At 40.3% G+C, this 15,547-nt stretch overlaps 3 protein-coding genes and 1 pseudogene across 3 annotated transcripts in view; 1 reads left to right on the forward strand and 3 right to left on the reverse strand.

The window, feature by feature from the left end:
* LOC144663412 (cholesterol 24-hydroxylase-like) overlaps window positions 1-5,201 on the reverse strand; it is a 35,814-nt gene extending 30,613 nt beyond the window's left edge. The window contains exon 1 of the mRNA XM_078524342.1: window positions 5,078-5,201. The gene's annotated coding sequence lies outside the window, so the exon portion shown is untranslated. The remainder of the gene's footprint in view (window positions 1-5,077) is intronic.
* On the forward strand, window positions 2,586-13,554 carry LOC144663080 (uncharacterized). Its single transcript, XM_078524016.1, has 4 exons — window positions 2,586-2,743; window positions 4,053-4,174; window positions 13,122-13,423; window positions 13,505-13,554. Exons 1-3 carry the CDS (start codon window positions 2,659-2,661, stop codon window positions 13,395-13,397), a joined length of 483 nt encoding a protein of 160 aa, XP_078380142.1. The 5' UTR covers window positions 2,586-2,658; the 3' UTR covers window positions 13,398-13,423; window positions 13,505-13,554.
* Window positions 6,694-8,770, reverse strand: LOC144663408 (uncharacterized). Its single transcript, XM_078524340.1, has one exon. The coding sequence runs from the start codon at window positions 8,619-8,621 to the stop codon at window positions 6,987-6,989; it is 1,635 nt and encodes a 544-aa protein (XP_078380466.1). The 5' UTR covers window positions 8,622-8,770; the 3' UTR covers window positions 6,694-6,986.
* On the reverse strand, window positions 10,781-12,537 carry LOC144663467 (ADP-ribosylation factor 1 pseudogene; annotated as a pseudogene).
* Window positions 13,555-15,547: the final 1,993 nt, after the last annotated feature.

Raw genomic sequence — 15,547 nt, forward strand, 5'->3', positions numbered from 1 at the left:
ATAACTACAGAAGGGTTTTTAAAATCTGCGCCAGTTAAAAATATTTTGAAGAGTTTTTGCCACAGAATACTAGTAAAATATATTTATCAACCGTACGCGTTCAATCATGAATACTTTGGTTCAACTTCATGATCGCTCGAGCGCAACGCTGTTTTCAAACTTAAAAGCTTGATTGCAAATCATGCAATGTTTGATACCCAATTTGAACATGTTTTTTTTTTTTCAGGACGTGATGCAACAGACGGTATATGTAATCCTTATACTTACTGTGGGTCAGAACGTTGATACCGACGCCGTGCTTGTTCAAACAACTATTTTGAAACTCGAGCAGCTAGAATCGCTGAAATATTTCTGCCACCACTTTGTAACGTGTCTTGTTCCTCCTCAACTTGCAAAATAGGGAAGTTCAGAAGTTCAGTCGGCAAAGTTTGGGAAGTTTGTTCCGAAGTTCGAAATTTGATTGCCTAACTCGCAACGTTACTTCGTAACGTAGTCCCTAAGTAAACGCGATCATTTTAAAACCGGCGTCTTTGCAACCGGTTTAAATTTGTTTGAACGAATTCTACTGAGAAATAAATGCATTCTATTGAAAACTCGCAACTTTTTAAAAACACGCGACTTTTTTCAAAACCCGCGACTTTTTCAAAACCCGCGACTTATTTAAAACCCGCGACACGCGACTTGAAACCCGCGATCCGCGACCCGCGACCATTAGGGAAACTCCACAATAGGCAGTATAAAATACTTTAAAACCTGTAATCCAGCAGTACCGTAAATCCTACAAGTGTCATTCATGGCGATATGTGACTGTTTCGATCTTTGGACAGGGCACAATCTATTCAAAAGTTTCGAGAAAAAATACAAATTAACTTTTTTCATTTCTTAGCATTCGCGAAAAGCCTCAAGTTGCGTTTCGTAAATCTTTTTTTTTTTTTTACTGTATACAAATACCCAGCGAGCAGAGTCGACTTCGATCTTCCTTGAAAAATCGGAAAGACATGGGAAGAGGAAGATTTGTCGACGTGAAAAAAGGGATCAGACCAATGGTAATATGAAATCAAAACGGAATGTTCCGGATACTGAGAAATATCCCTTCAGTTTCAACTGCGGGGAAAATACTGTCTGCACAAAAATGGAGCTGATAACCGATCAAAGATGAATGCCATTTAAAAAAATGATTATGTTAGATGAAAATGGTTGATCGTTTAGCCAAAACTCTATATAAGTCGGTCAATACCATATCAGTACTAAAAATTATTTAGCTTTTCAAACAGAAGAGAAACTTTGCATTTCATTTTGAAGCCAAAACCGTGTAGTAAATATTCATGAAGTAATATTTCTAGACAATACAAAGCACCTTAAACAATGTGAAAGCTATAAGTATTTAGGCAACAAGATTTGTATATTCCCCAATCTTTTCCAAATTTGGATTTCAGCTGTCTTCTCGCCACGGATGAAATTCCGACTAGCGTTTTCCGGCTGCTTTTCGGTTTCGATGTGTATAATGGTTACTGCCGATACATGTAATGAAAAGAAGCATAGTTTCCTTGTTATACGAATATATCTTTTGTGTTTTGTGAAAGCCGCCCGCCAGTAGATGCTTCGAGACGGAAAGGTTGACTAAGGCATAGACGGGGCAGCAATTTTATCATATTTCAGGGCCAGTTTATCTTCAACAACGAACTCTAATAATGTGAAAGCAATATAAACACATATAGAATTCAGGAGGACAAAACGAAGCTGTTCCACAGAAAAGCTGTTCTTCATGCACTTTCCAGCTGGCTGAGAAAAAAAATTCAACCCATCTGGCTGGCCGTGTTTTTTGTAATCAGCAGTTTTCTTGCTTTCTAAAGTATAACCATGTACAATTTCATAAAAATTTAATGACTGGTTCGTTAGAAATCGTGCGTTTTCTCGGCCAGCTGGGAAGTGCATGAAGAACAGCTTTTCTGTGGAACAGCTCCGTTTTGTCCTCCTGAGAATTCAACCTGTCGGCTGTATTATAGAAACGCATGAATGCATATTTTGAACAAGGATTGGACTGGCTATTCGTTGTAGAATAGACCGGTTCGCAAAATGATTTGAGTGTTTGCTGGTGTATGAGCGAGGAGATCCGATGTAAGATTGTCATCTTAAAATAATCTTGGCTCGCAAGAAAAGGAGACTGGGACAGGAGCGAAAAGTACATCTTCTCCAGTCTTCTCGCTGTCGTTCGCCTTCTTACGCTCCAGGAGGTTGTGCGAGGGGGAGGGGGATGCACTTCGCGGTAGAATTTTCAGAAAACTGATTAGGAGAGAGACGTAAGGAGAGTGGGGATTGATATTGCAGGCGAAACACGGACCAGAAAGGTCCTGTTTTCGCACGGGGTCACAAATATGTGCCACGCTGCATGCAAGAAAACTACTGTCCCCTTTGTCGGCCATATCAACCTCAAAATCTACGAGAATAAGTCAGAAGTTAAAGGCATCGCCTTTAGTTCGCGAAGATGTCCGTCCTAACACCTGACGTTTTTATTCATGTAAGCAGAAACAATGTAAATTTTGCCTCATTTTTCTGGATGCTCTGTTGTTGCTAAGCGGCCAAGTCTTGCTTTACAAGTGTAAACCAACACTGAGTCACTTCCTTTTTATCGTGTTCGGTGACGACTCACGATCAACCATGAAACGACTAAACATTTTAATGCTCGTTATTTTTATTTCACTTCTCTCTCGCATCAAAGTCTCTGGGAAGCCAGCTCTAAACGGTAAGCTACTGGAATGCAAGTAAGTTATAATAAAAAACATTTGTTTCGATCGAGCGCTGTTTGTGCTCGTCAATAACGAATTCAGGTTCCACATTTACGGGGTTAAATCCATTTTCTATTTTCCATTATTACATTTTTCCACTTATTAGAAAGGCATCGGCGCTCATAGATACAAAGCAGTATTTTGGAGACATAAAATCCGTCCAAAATTTAAGACTTCCAACACAAAACGCTCGAGGAAACTTCGCGGGAATTTTTTTTTAAAATCTTAACTCGGAAGGCACTGATTCAAGATTCTCTTGACTGAGTTTAAACCGGTTCACGACGGACTAGGTACCCAAGAACCGAAATACTGTTTTTGAAGTGTATAGTCAGCCTTTTTCTAGGCTCTCGGATCGGGCGAAATACCGTGAAATAACGTGTAATAGCGCACTAAAGGAGAAATAAGTTTCTCGTTCCCAGGTTTATCAATGCTGGTTCCACCGTGCATGGCAGCCAAGCCTGGTAAATGCAACTTGCTCCAGTCGTCTCGATTAATTCTCTATTGATTCTCACTAGTAGGCCGTTTTCATATTTACTTGTTTGTGTGAGTCGTTGCATTTGTTATTACTACGATAATTTATCGCGGATAACAAGAGAAAAGTGCAAATGTCCACCATTTTGTTGGACTGAGATGAAGAGCGACCAGAGATGATGGGCGGAAGTTCTCACAATCAGAAAAACCGCTTAAGCCTGTGCCAAACGAGGAAGAGAGTTGATAAGAGTTGACTCTCATGAGAGTTTTCCTCGACTCTTATCGACTATCATCAACTCGGGCCAAACGAGAACGAGAGTCCGTCAAACTCTCATTGACTCTGGTGAAAAATTCGAGCACGTTCAAAGTCGATGAGAGCGCACGAGAGTCGATGAGAGTGCATGAGAGTTCGATGCTAAACGAGAGCGAGAGTTTGAACTCTCATCAACTCTCATCCTCGTTTGGCCCGGGCTTTAGAGTTTTCGTAACGTGGCATTAGCCAACTAAAAATTTTGTTAGATGACAAAAAGGCCAGTGTCCTTTGTTTGTTTGTTTGTTTGTTTGTTTGTTCTTTGAAAAATCTACTCAATTTTCATTCCGTAAAAGATTTTTTGAAAAGAATAAAAACGATCCGACGCAAAAGAGGCTTCATATCAGACACGCTCTTATTTTTCAAACAGATGTTCTTAGCCAATCTAAGTTACAGAACGAACTCCCGTTAAGATCGAATAAATTTGTTTGGCCAACCATGATTAATAAATGGTCTTATATAATACGTGTTTTTTTTTCTTAAAGAGGAAAACAGAAACTTATGTGACGGAGATCCTGACAAAGCTGAGTGCATCCGAGAGATAGAGGAAGCTAAGGCGAGTCCCGGAATTGATGAAGTTCAACAGGAAGGTAAGATCAGTGCTCATGTGAAAAACGAGGGTACTAGCGTTGATTTTGATATCAGTTTTTTGACTTTTCAGTGATGTTTTATGTTTAATTTCTGTCCTCCAGTTCTGACGTCAACCAATCTTGGCAAAAGAAAATTAAACCGTGCTTAGGATCAGCCCTTTTTCACCTGCGCTTTAATAATTTCAGGGTCTACCTCTTACATGCAATGATATATAGTAATGCTATGTGTTACTGAGCGTGAGGCCAGGGTGTCTTTGCCTATTTATGGGCCGAAAAGGTGAACTGAAGTCAAGGTCCATGAACACGCAAAAAAGAACTAGTTCAATTTCTCGCCATTTAGCTTGCTCGGTCAATGAAAGATTTATTATATTTACTTCAATTTTAAGGGGGTTGTATATTCTTCAGAAACTTGAATGAACTAGCGTATTACAAATTCAAAATTAGCTGCGAAAGAATTAAACAAAACTGAAGCCGCAAAGCACTGCTAGAGAGCAAGCTCGCCATCTTTCAATGCTCGCTCGTTGGCGAAATAAAATATTTTTCAAGTTTTGGGACTCCAAACAAGATTTCTTGAATGAAAGACAGTATTTAGGACAAATTTACAAACGTCGGCCGAAAAATTAGAATGAAAAAGTTTATTACTGAGGCGAAACGCTGAGATGGCGTTTGTTTATCTAGAAATTCTGTTTTCAAAAAAATGGTAAGACTTACATGTAAATGCGAGCGTCTTCATCGAATGGTCAAGTTTTTCAGCATAACTATCACAACGCCGAGAATTCAAACAAACAAACAGAAACAAAGACATATTATCACTTGAATTGCCGACTGGAAAAGAAAAAAACTGGAACATAGCCGGGCTTGAAAGCTGAAAGAAGTTTTCACAACTAAAAAAACCTTTAAGAAAACTAAGTTCAACTCACCAATTTACGCAGTTCTTTCACGAAAACAGACTTGTTCCTTGTCACTATGCAGTGTAAATTTGGCCCAATGTCCTTTTCTTTGGGCAAATCCCGATAGTATTTTCACAAGATTTAGCTTCGCTGACAACAGGGTGAAAATGGGTTTGCTTCGTTTTGCTTTTTCCCGTAAAGGTCGCGCAACATGCATCTGTTGTTTTTTCGACCAATCAAAAACCAACGCGTCTTCGGCTTAGCGCGTTTTCCCGCGTTTTCCCGCGCTTGGCGTAGCCTGTATGTTCTGATTGCAGATGCCGGTATATTTATATGATTTCTTTGAGTTTGGTTTCGTGAGCTAGTTTTTCAGTACTATTTATTCTTTAATCTTAAAATGATACAAAATAAGACTTCGGTGTTTTTGAGATGGCAAGATATTTGCCCAAATTCTCCTTTTAGACATTTTTGTCGCACTCGAGCTTACAGAATCGCCGCTAAGTGACTTTACGAGAGACGAATATCCCGTCATCTTGACCAAACAAGCTTGGACAATGAATGAAAATCTTGGAAGTTTTTGTTTTTCAGTGTCAGAAACTTGAAAGATTGAAAAAAATCTGGCGTATAGCGAAAGATAAGAAACTAAAGAAAACTGAATCCGCAACTGACTGAACTGAGCATGCAAGTTCGCCATCCGGTCGCTGCTTGCGCATTGGCGGCATTTCACGAATCCAAGATGATAATTTTTTCGAAATTTTTGAGACAAACATAAAGACGTCAGCCGAAAAATAAGCAAGAAGTTTTGATTACTGCGAAAGCGTTCACTTGTGTAAATACTGTTCACGAAACGTGAGCATTGACCAGAGGCTCAGCGAACGCCAAAAAATAAGTCGAACACTGTCAGGAATTTTACCTTCGAATTCTCGAACTACCCGATATTTCTGACCAAAATTCGTGATTCAACTGTAAAATAATAAAACGCTATATAAAAATGTTAAATAGTTTAGCGTAAAAAGCAAATGTTTTTTACAGTAGTGCAAACAGTCAATATCAATCAATGTCAAGGTTAGTGTCTTTACAGTTCGCCAGCTATTTAAAAACACCAAAGAGGCTTATAGAAATTTACAGGAACCTGAACGGCTATGATTGGGGAAGATTGTGACAGATTACAAAATTAAAGATTACATGTAGTCTAAATATGTCAAGATTCACAACTTTCGTGACGTAGCTCGGCTCCAGAAAGTGTCGTTACAGAACATTACGATATGTCACGTTATTTCCCTCGGCTACCGGATCGCGGGGGTGAAATTGAAAGTTCCTCTATCTCATCGACGCTGTAGAAAGCTTTGTTGTAGGCAGCTCCTTTCCAACGCCCTCTCCCTTGTCTATGTAAAGCCTTGGCCAAACGGCAACGCAAGTGGACGCAAGTAGTCGCAAGTTCAATTTGCGTCCAGACTTGCGTTGGGTGGCCAAACGGACACGCAAGTTTAGTCGCAAGAGCATGCAAGTTTGCACAAAGTCATCATTTAAAATGCTACGAGGTGCAATTTAGTATTTGAAGTAAACTGAAAAAAGTGCGTTGATTTGCGATGGGTGGCCAAACGGTGAAAAAAATGCGCTAACTTAAGTGCAAATCTGATCTCGACCAAAGTGAACGCAAGTCAACGCAAGTCAACGCAAGTGCACGCAAGTCCTGGCCAAACGGAGACGCAAGTGGACGCAAGTTTTCAACTTGCGTCTACTTGCGTTGCCGTTTGGTCAGGGCTTAAGCCACCAAAATCGAACATTAGCTTGTAAGGTACATCCATCTGAGCTTAGTGCACCATCCCCTTGGCATCACACTGAATTGATGTGCGCGGGAACTAATGTGGAAATTCGCATGTTTTGTAATACCTGACCAACAATGGTAGTATCGGCCAAAGAGTGGTTGTGCGAGAGACTACGAAATATTACAAAAACTGTGGTCAGGGGGTAAAAGATCCTCTTTTTTAGCGATCTCAAAAGTAGCCTTGCTGTAAGCAACTCCTTTCCAGCGCCCTCTTACTTTTTTGTGTGTGCCACCAAAGTCGAGCACTAGCTCGTAAGGGATATCCATTTCAGCTTCATACACCAACGCTTTGGCAACATAGATGGAATGCGCAGGAACTTCCAGTAGGAATTCAAACGAGGTGGTGGTACCAGTACTAGTAGACTGTTCAAACGTGTGCCCGTGCGAGAAATTGAAAGATAGCTGGAAGTTACACTCGTCAAATCCAGCGAATCCCGCGCTAAAGCTCCTGTCGATGCCATAACTGAAGCCAATGGTGTGTGAGGTGGAACGCGTTTTTCCCTCCTCCATCGAGAAATTAAACGACATAGTTTGCGCTACATCACCTTTGTTCACCAGGTTTTCTTCAGAAACTACTTTTGGTCTCTGCGACAGGATTTTGGCCTCGTCCATGATGAAATTCATAGCGACCAGATTGACGTCTCCGTGTATTTTGTCGAAATACGAGTCCAAGTTTGCTTTATCGCGCAGTGCATCGTCATGGCGTCCAACGACGGTGTGTGTAGCATACCAGGCTGCATTCCAACCCATCTCTTTCACATTTCTCGCCAAAGCTTCAGACATCTCTCCCTTTCTTACGACGTCCTGGTACTTCGTTTGGATTACCCTTCCGTCGCTTGCAGCGACGGATTTGTACCGGTTACGCTTAGCACATTGCCAACTGCGCATACGTTTGCTCTTCGTGGCGTTTGCTGCATGCCAGGCTGTGTACCAAAGCATCGATTTAATATCTTCACATGATTTGTCCGACAGCAACCCCCTGCATTTCTCTTTGAAAGAGTCGTAGTGGTTTTTCGATTCAATCTTATCGGCATTCGCTTCTCCACGGTTGCCGAGGCGCATTTTCGCACAGTGCGAGGCTGCCTTTTCAGCGTACCCTTTCAGTTCCTTTGCAACATCAAGTGGAAGTATTTCCAGTGCCTCCATATCGCCAGTTGCCTCATTTTCTTCGCTAACTGCCCTTGGCCACTGGGGAAGAATTTCTGTCACATTGACTTCTCTGTGTATAAGTTTTTCGAAGAATGAATCTAAGCTTTCTTTCTGGCGCTCTGCATCTTCCTGGTGGCCAAAGATTGTGTTTGCAGCAAACCAAGCAGCACTCCACCCCATCTCTTTTACGTTCTTTGCTAGAGTTTCGGATATTTCTCCTTCCCTGACGATTTCCTGGTAACGTTCTTCCACTTCTCTTTTGTCGTAACTAGCGTTAGATTCATAGCCTTTTCGGCTGCCACGACCCCAGCAATGTTCGCTTTTCGCCCTTGTGTTTGCAGCGTGCCAGCTGGCATACACAAGCATTGACTCAATAGCTTGGAAAGATTTGTCTGACAGGAGCCCCTCGCATTTCTCTTTGAAAGATGCTAAGTGCCTCTCTGCTTCACTTTTGTCGTTGTCTGCGTCTTTTCTTTTGTAGCGCCTGGAGCGTAATTTTGCACAGCCCCAGCTTTCCTTTTCAGCGTACAATTTAAGTTCCTTTGCAACATCGGTTGGAAATATTTCCAGCGCCATATTAACGCTTGGCGTCGACATAACCAGGTTAAGGAATAACACAGTTTAGTTGTTGACGCTTTCTCAAAGCGGAAATACAACGCTTTAATACGGTGGCCTATATTGACATGGCACATGAGTTTCTGCATGGCATTATTGCGCTAAGTTTGTCGCTTGGTTTACTGATAACAATAAAATGTCTTTTAATGCCTTATTCTTCACATTCTTGTTGACCAAAACTTCTTTGTTAGATTGATACACTTTAAGGAGGCTCAACTGGATTTTTAAGGGGTAAAACTGCTCAAGTTTGAGAATTAACTACATCGCCATTAACAATGCTATCGGAAATCAATCACCACAGCTGTGTTAGATAAACATACAACGAAATGGCGTCATTATGTTTTTTACTTTCGCTCATATTCCTCTGCACCAGGTTTTTTTTTGGAAATCGCTCAAAGGAGCTTGTACCACATATAGCCGCCTCGATGTGGGCAAAGTTTAAACAAAATCTGTGAGAGCGCTATCAAAATATTTTAAAATGAAGTTTTGGGGGGTATAAAAACAGCCAAAAACATAGTAACGCGAACATGTGGTAATATCTCAAGAAATCGTCGCGCCTATGGATTGCAGTTTCATCTCATAGTAGTTTCATTTCATTTAAAATTGTGTGTAAAACAGGGCGGGGATTGCTTTGGTCGATTGCGAGAAAAAAGAGTTTGATGAAAGTGCGTTGCGGTGCTCTTGTTGCCATTTTTGTATATAATTTGGTCTATGCCTACAACTGTGATAAGGGACCGATCGTTTATTACGTCCCAAGGGGGGGCAGTGGTTTTGGAGGGGGGGGTTCAATTTTATAACAAGCCCCTTTTTGGGGGGTAAGTTTTTCACTTATGAGAAACGTGAGGGGGGGTCAAATTTTATGACACAGCAGCGGCAGTCTAACAGGTTTTATAAGTGAAACCAAAACAGAAGGAAAAATTCTCGCTGGCGGTTCTTGTTGTTGTTTACTCATAATCGTTAAAAAAGGCTCATAAATATACCATAAACCAAGCATGAAAGTGACTCAGAATGCAGGAACTGGCATTTTTGATAGCTCAGATTTTCAAAATTTCTCAGGGAGCATGCCCCCGGACCCCCCTAACAAAATTCACATTCACCTTCATCAAACTTTTTACAAACTGAGTCTCATTGGAGTCCCGTAACAACCCTGTGACAAAACAGTTTCTCCTAAAAAAAAATAACCGATGGTGATAATACACTACCAACGAAAAACGTCAGCAACATCTGCAACTGTTGTTCATGCGGCATTGGTCTTCAGAAACAAGCGACATCGCGACACAGTGCTGTGTTTTACGGTATGGTTTGAGTGTGTGGTGGAAAGAAATTAATTTGCTGGAGTATTCAGTGAAGTTCATTGAGAATGGCTACATATGATATTAAACCTCGATCAGTTAAATACGTAGCAGCGATGTTGATTGGCTATATCAACAAAATAAAAAATCTGCAAGGAAGAAAAGAGAGAATTATGGCCTGGTCGAGGGGGGGGGGGTACATTTTTTAAATAAGAATTACGAAGGGGGGTATAATTTTTATATGAAAATAATTTTGGGGGGTTCAGTTTTGAAACACTACACTTTTTGAAAAACCACCGCCCCCCCCTGGGACGTAATAAACGATCGGTCCCTAACAAATTGAAAACTGCTTGATGAATTTTTTTAAAAATTTGCCAATCTCGAGATTTGTCATCAATTGTACTGGCTTGCAATTTTCAAGCTCATTGAAGACATTAAGGCAATAAAATTGAGCCTCCAATGTACTATTTTTTTCGCCGACTTTTGTTTACAAGCGAGTGTCCTCATTATTCACGGGTATTGTTTTCAAGTTTCATATCCACGTGCACGACTCTAGCAAAAAATTCATCTGCATTAACGCTCGATTGCTTTCCGAATTTTTTTCCGAAGCATGGCAATAACTGCCTAGGGATGAGAATAGTGAGAACATTCGCTTGTAAACACAAGTCGGCGAAAAAAAATCTATACGGCACCTGCTACGCAGGCTATATGTGAAGGTTTATGATAACTAAAAGACACGAGTCTCTTCGCGAGCTCCACTAAAGACAAACCCATTTGAATGTCCTCCAATTTGCTGTCAAACGCTAATAGCCAATCAGATTCGGGAATTTTCTACATTGAATACTTTATAGCGTACCCATTAGAGGCATAAGCGTAAGGCCATTAAGAGTTTTATTCACAAATTTCGCAAGTATTATTAGTATAAGTATATTAGGTTTAACAAGCCATTTAGTAATCGAAACGAACTAGTAATAACCTTATAGGTTTTTTTTTATCAAACACGTCCAAATATGGATACATAGTGAACATTGAAACACGAATCCTAGCAACGCGTAAATTCTATGAAAAATTCTTGTATATCAATTCCTGTTTGAATTTTAAAAATTGAATTTAAATCATCTTCTTTGGGAATTCAATTGTAAAATGATATTTACGTTTTTTTTAACATCGAGTTCTAGGTTGTATTTTTATTGTTTACTTTTAGCCTCTATCAGTAAAGTGGCGCGTGAGTTGAGGCAAGCTGTTTAAAAAAGATGTTACATGTACACCTATATATTTTAATGCGTCCTATTTGATGTTATAATATATTGTTCATCGATGGAGAGGTATTTTAGCTTTTCGTATCGTAGAAGAAAATAAAGCCTGTCTAAAATGATGTTTAATGGACATGTTTAGTTTCCTGCTAAGTGCCTTTTGTCAGAAAATGTCTTTAAGTTAATTGTCACCGTGTATACCTGAACAAATTATGGCCATTCAAGCGGGCAAAACACAAACAACCAACCAGCCATCTTTGCATTGTGTGTTGGCAGGTTATTAACCCTTGAACACAAACAAATGAAGGATTTTTTATTATTCTTTTCCGTGTTCCCTCCTCTGTATAAACACATTTTTCCTTGAGATCCGACGTAAGTTCACTGTATCTTAGCGTAGCTGAGGTCTTTTTGCCATTTTAGTCCCTATAGCGTTAAGGTTTAGATCGGGTTCCCTTTGACTGAAGAAACTTGTTAACCGTCTTCAGGTGAATCTGATCTGTTGTTCTCGAATCTGTTGTGAAAGCCATTCCAAGCCCTCGTAAAGTCCCTTTCCTTTCAAGGCGCACGTGGCCTGAATAAACCAGCTCCTTCCCTTTAAACTGTGCAGTCCTAACTTGTCACTCAGTTCGGCAGTAGACATGGCGTTTGGCAGGTCTTGTTTATTTGCAAAGATCAAAAGAACAGCGTCTTGTAGTTCGTCCTCGGCTAGAAGCCGAAACAACTCGTTTTTTGCTTCTGCAACGCGATTTCTATCGCTGCTATCCACAACGAAGATAAGTCCCTGGGTTTCCTGATAATAGAGCCGCCATAAAACACGGATTTTGTCCTGACCGCCTATGTCCCATACCGTGAAACTGATATTTTTGTATTCGACTGTTTCGACGTTAAATCCTATCGTTGGGATGGTAGTGACGGGTTCGTCCAGTTTTAACTGATATAAAATTGTTGTTTTCCCTGCGGCATCTAAACCGACCATTAAAATCCGCACCTCTTCTTTGCCAAACAGGCGTTTGAACAATCTGGTTAGAGTATTCCCCATGGTGTATTCTCTTGGCTTCGCTGCTGGTCAGCCCGCCTTACCACGCGTAAAGATCACACTAACGTCAAGAGTTCAGTGATTAATATTTCATTATGAACCTGTTAGGTCGCTGGAAGTGCGCGTGCGCGAATCACCTACCTGCCACTTAATTCGCCTTTTTATGGGCCATTGTAAATACAATTAGTGATCATGGTGATGAAATCAAACTAAAATGTTTCGTCAAATTACTATTTCGTCATGGCTGGTTTATCCTCGCCATCTCCTTGCAGTTTTTGTCCCAGTTGCCGATGCTGTAAGCGATTGGAAAGGGGTAGCCCCCCAGGGGAGGGTACTCGGGATTTCCAGTGACGTTGATGATCGAATGGGGGCAAAAATCAAGACCCATAAAAATCCCAAGGGCTTCCAACAAAACCCAAAAAAAATCCCTGGACCAAAAAATAACCCCCAAAAAAATCCCATGCCAAATTTCTGACCTTTAAATTTCCAGACAGGGAGGAAAATATAACACAAAACAAATCATTACTCCTACGCAGCCAGGGCACTATCACAAATCGTAAGATTTTTTTTAATACTCCCCAATAAACCTTCTTAAATCAAGCTACCCCAAAAAAATATTGCCAAATTTTCCTACCCAAAAAATCCCGGAATCGAAAATTTCAACCCCCCAAAAAATCCTTTGATCATTCCCGTCACTTGAAATCCCGAGTACCCCCCCCCCCCCACCCCGGGGGTAAGCCTGCAATACAGGCGTATTTTAGCGAGCGCAGTTTGATCGGGCAAGCGCCATCTTGGATAAGAACTTGGGAGAGGCTTGGGAGAGAGGAAAAAAGCGTCCTGAGGAGTAGGAGCGAGGCTGAATGAAAAGCGCTCTCTTGTCTCCACCCTCTATTATCGACAGCATCAAAAAGCTCGTACCCAAGCCTCTCACATCCTCTATTTCAAAAGCGTGGCAATTCACAGTTGTTTCTTGGTTTCTCAGCAACGCTTTTGTTTCCTTTCAGGCGAGTCAACCGACAAACAAGACGGAGCCAATTCGGACGAAGCACAAGAAGATTCGATGGAAGCACATTTAGAAATGTTGGATAGAGTGCGCAGGGAATCTGAAGAGAATAGAAAGTTTTGGAGAGATGAACTGCGATCCATGAACAAGTGGGAAAAGTATGGCCTTGGTTAAAGAATTTCAAGAAGGAAAAGGACTCAGTAATAATGTTCAAAGAGCTGTTGCCTGACGTTAAATTAAAGTTTAACCCTCAAACCGAAAGAAGTGATCAAATAAATAAGTACTAGAAGGAAAAGGACTCAGTAATTATGTTTTAAAGAGCTGTTACCTGACCTTACCTGGCTTTGAATTATATTAATTCCTTAAACCTGCCTTCTGCGTGACTGAATTTCATATTTAAAGCTATACTTTACATACCGTATTTACTCGAATATGCGCCGCGGCGCTTATTAAATTTTTTGCGCCTCAGGTGCGGCGCTTATTTGAGGGCAGCGCTTATTTAAAATTTAGACGCCACAAAGAATCTAATTTTTCGACAGTTATTGAAAATAGCTTCTTTTGACTGTCAGTATTCGTCTCTTTCTTAAGAGAGAAGTAGTGCTAGCTGTCCTGGCCTTTACAGCATTTACAGAAATACGTAATGGGTGAGCGTTAAAATAATCAAAACATTGCTTTTAATGGAAAGAAATGTCCAAGTTTGTTTTAGAGTTGCTCTGTAGTGCTTTTTTTAGTTAAACTGAATTCCTCGAGTAAGCGCCGCATCGGGACTGCGGCGCTTATTCGGGGGCGGCGCTTATTAACTTTTTTGTCCCAAATGCGGCGCTTATTTCAGGGCGGCGCTTATTCGGGGGCGCCGCTTATTCGAGTAAATATGGTACTCAAAATACGTGGTGAGAAATTTTTAAGAAAGCAAGAAAGATGAGGGCCTGGATGGGGTTTACTGCCAGCTGAGAATTGTTCAAAATTTTAACTGTCAGTTGAGAAATGACGCGATTTCAACTGATAGTTGAGATCTGAGAGCTTGAAAAATTAACTGAGCTTCCCACACCAGACCATCTTAAAACATTACAGATCCCATAAAAGAGTTGCCAATTAATCTGGCACTTACAAGCATATAGAAACGCAAACTACCTTAAGGTTACTATTTTTAGCGGCTACTAATTTGAGCGATTTTTTCAGAGCAAGATTTAGCGACTACTTAATTTAGTGATTTTCCGAAAAATTTAAAAACTTTACGATATTGTGTAAACCAGCTAAGATGGAAATAAATGTTCAGTAAAGGAATAAACACACTTGAAATGAACGAACATTGCATTACCAGAAAGAACAAAGTCACCGGCATCTATTTTTAAAAGATTTTTTCAAGTCGACAATGCTTATTTTGTTTCCCTTTAGGGTGGGAGGAAAGGTACTTAAATTTAACGAGTATTAAATTTGACCGAGATAAATTTTAGCGAGCATTTAATTTAGCGATTTTAGACGAATTCGCTAAATTCGCTAAAATTAGTAGCCGCTAAAAATAGTAACCTTAAGGTACCAAAATGGACTAATGCTCTCAACCCTAAACCAAAGTACAACGAAATCTGGTCAAATACAAATCAATACAAATAACTCCCTTTGGAACAATCGTTGCCAAGTGCAAAAAACGTGTAACAAGCATTTAGTAAGGACACGGTTTTTGGTTTGGCCAAACCACGGATGATTTCCCGTAAATAAATCGTTTTAGAATACATTCCTCGAATCTTTTTCTTTAGTGGAACCAGTGGAAAAGGCCGAAGCATCCCATAAGAACTACCTTATTACATGAAATTTTGGCGACACTTTAATTTAGCAATATTAGCGATTTTATAACAAATTAAAATGCACCAAAATTAAGTGTCGCTAAATTTAAATAATCGCTAAATTAAAGTGAGTATAATATGAAATTCCGCCATCTGGTCCGTTTCACACGATCACCCTATTTTACGGTCGATTATGACGTGTATCGGATGTATACGTGTATACATTTCAGTCATCTGGTCATTTCAACTTCACAACTGAAATGGACACTTCGAATTCGCTGGTATTGAATTTCGCCTTCCCATGTGGACTACGCGGTTTCCACGTTTATAGCAGGCTTGATCGGTGTTGTTAGAATGTTAATGGCTAGCAAGAGAGGATTGACTTTGTGAAACGATGTAAATATGAGTGAGGACAGCATGAGACAAACGATTAATAATTTTTTTTACATGTTCTATTGTCATCGCAAAAGTTTTGAATACCTTACCTTAATTCGCAAAAAAGTTTCAGCTTGTGAAGTCGCTAAAATTAAGTGACTTAATCGC

The sequence above is a fragment of the Oculina patagonica genome, chromosome 8, assembly GCF_052425735.1.
Source record: "Oculina patagonica isolate OP01 chromosome 8, crgOcupat, whole genome shotgun sequence".
Lineage (NCBI taxonomy): Eukaryota > Metazoa > Cnidaria > Anthozoa > Scleractinia > Oculinidae > Oculina > Oculina patagonica.

Coding starts and splice junctions, on each gene's coding strand:
- LOC144663080 (XM_078524016.1), top strand. CDS start 2,659: ATGAAACGACTAAACATTTTAATGCTCGTTATTTTTATTTCACTTCTC. Junction 2,744..4,052: donor TGGGAAGCCAGCTCTAAACG/GTAAGCTACTGG, acceptor TTTTTCTTAAAG/AGGAAAACAGAAACTTATGT. Junction 4,175..13,121: donor AAGGTAAGATCAGTGCTCAT/GTGAAAAACGAG, acceptor TATTATCGACAG/CATCAAAAAGCTCGTACCCA.
- LOC144663408 (XM_078524340.1), bottom strand. CDS start 8,621: ATGTCGACGCCAAGCGTTAATATGGCGCTGGAAATATTTCCAACCGAT.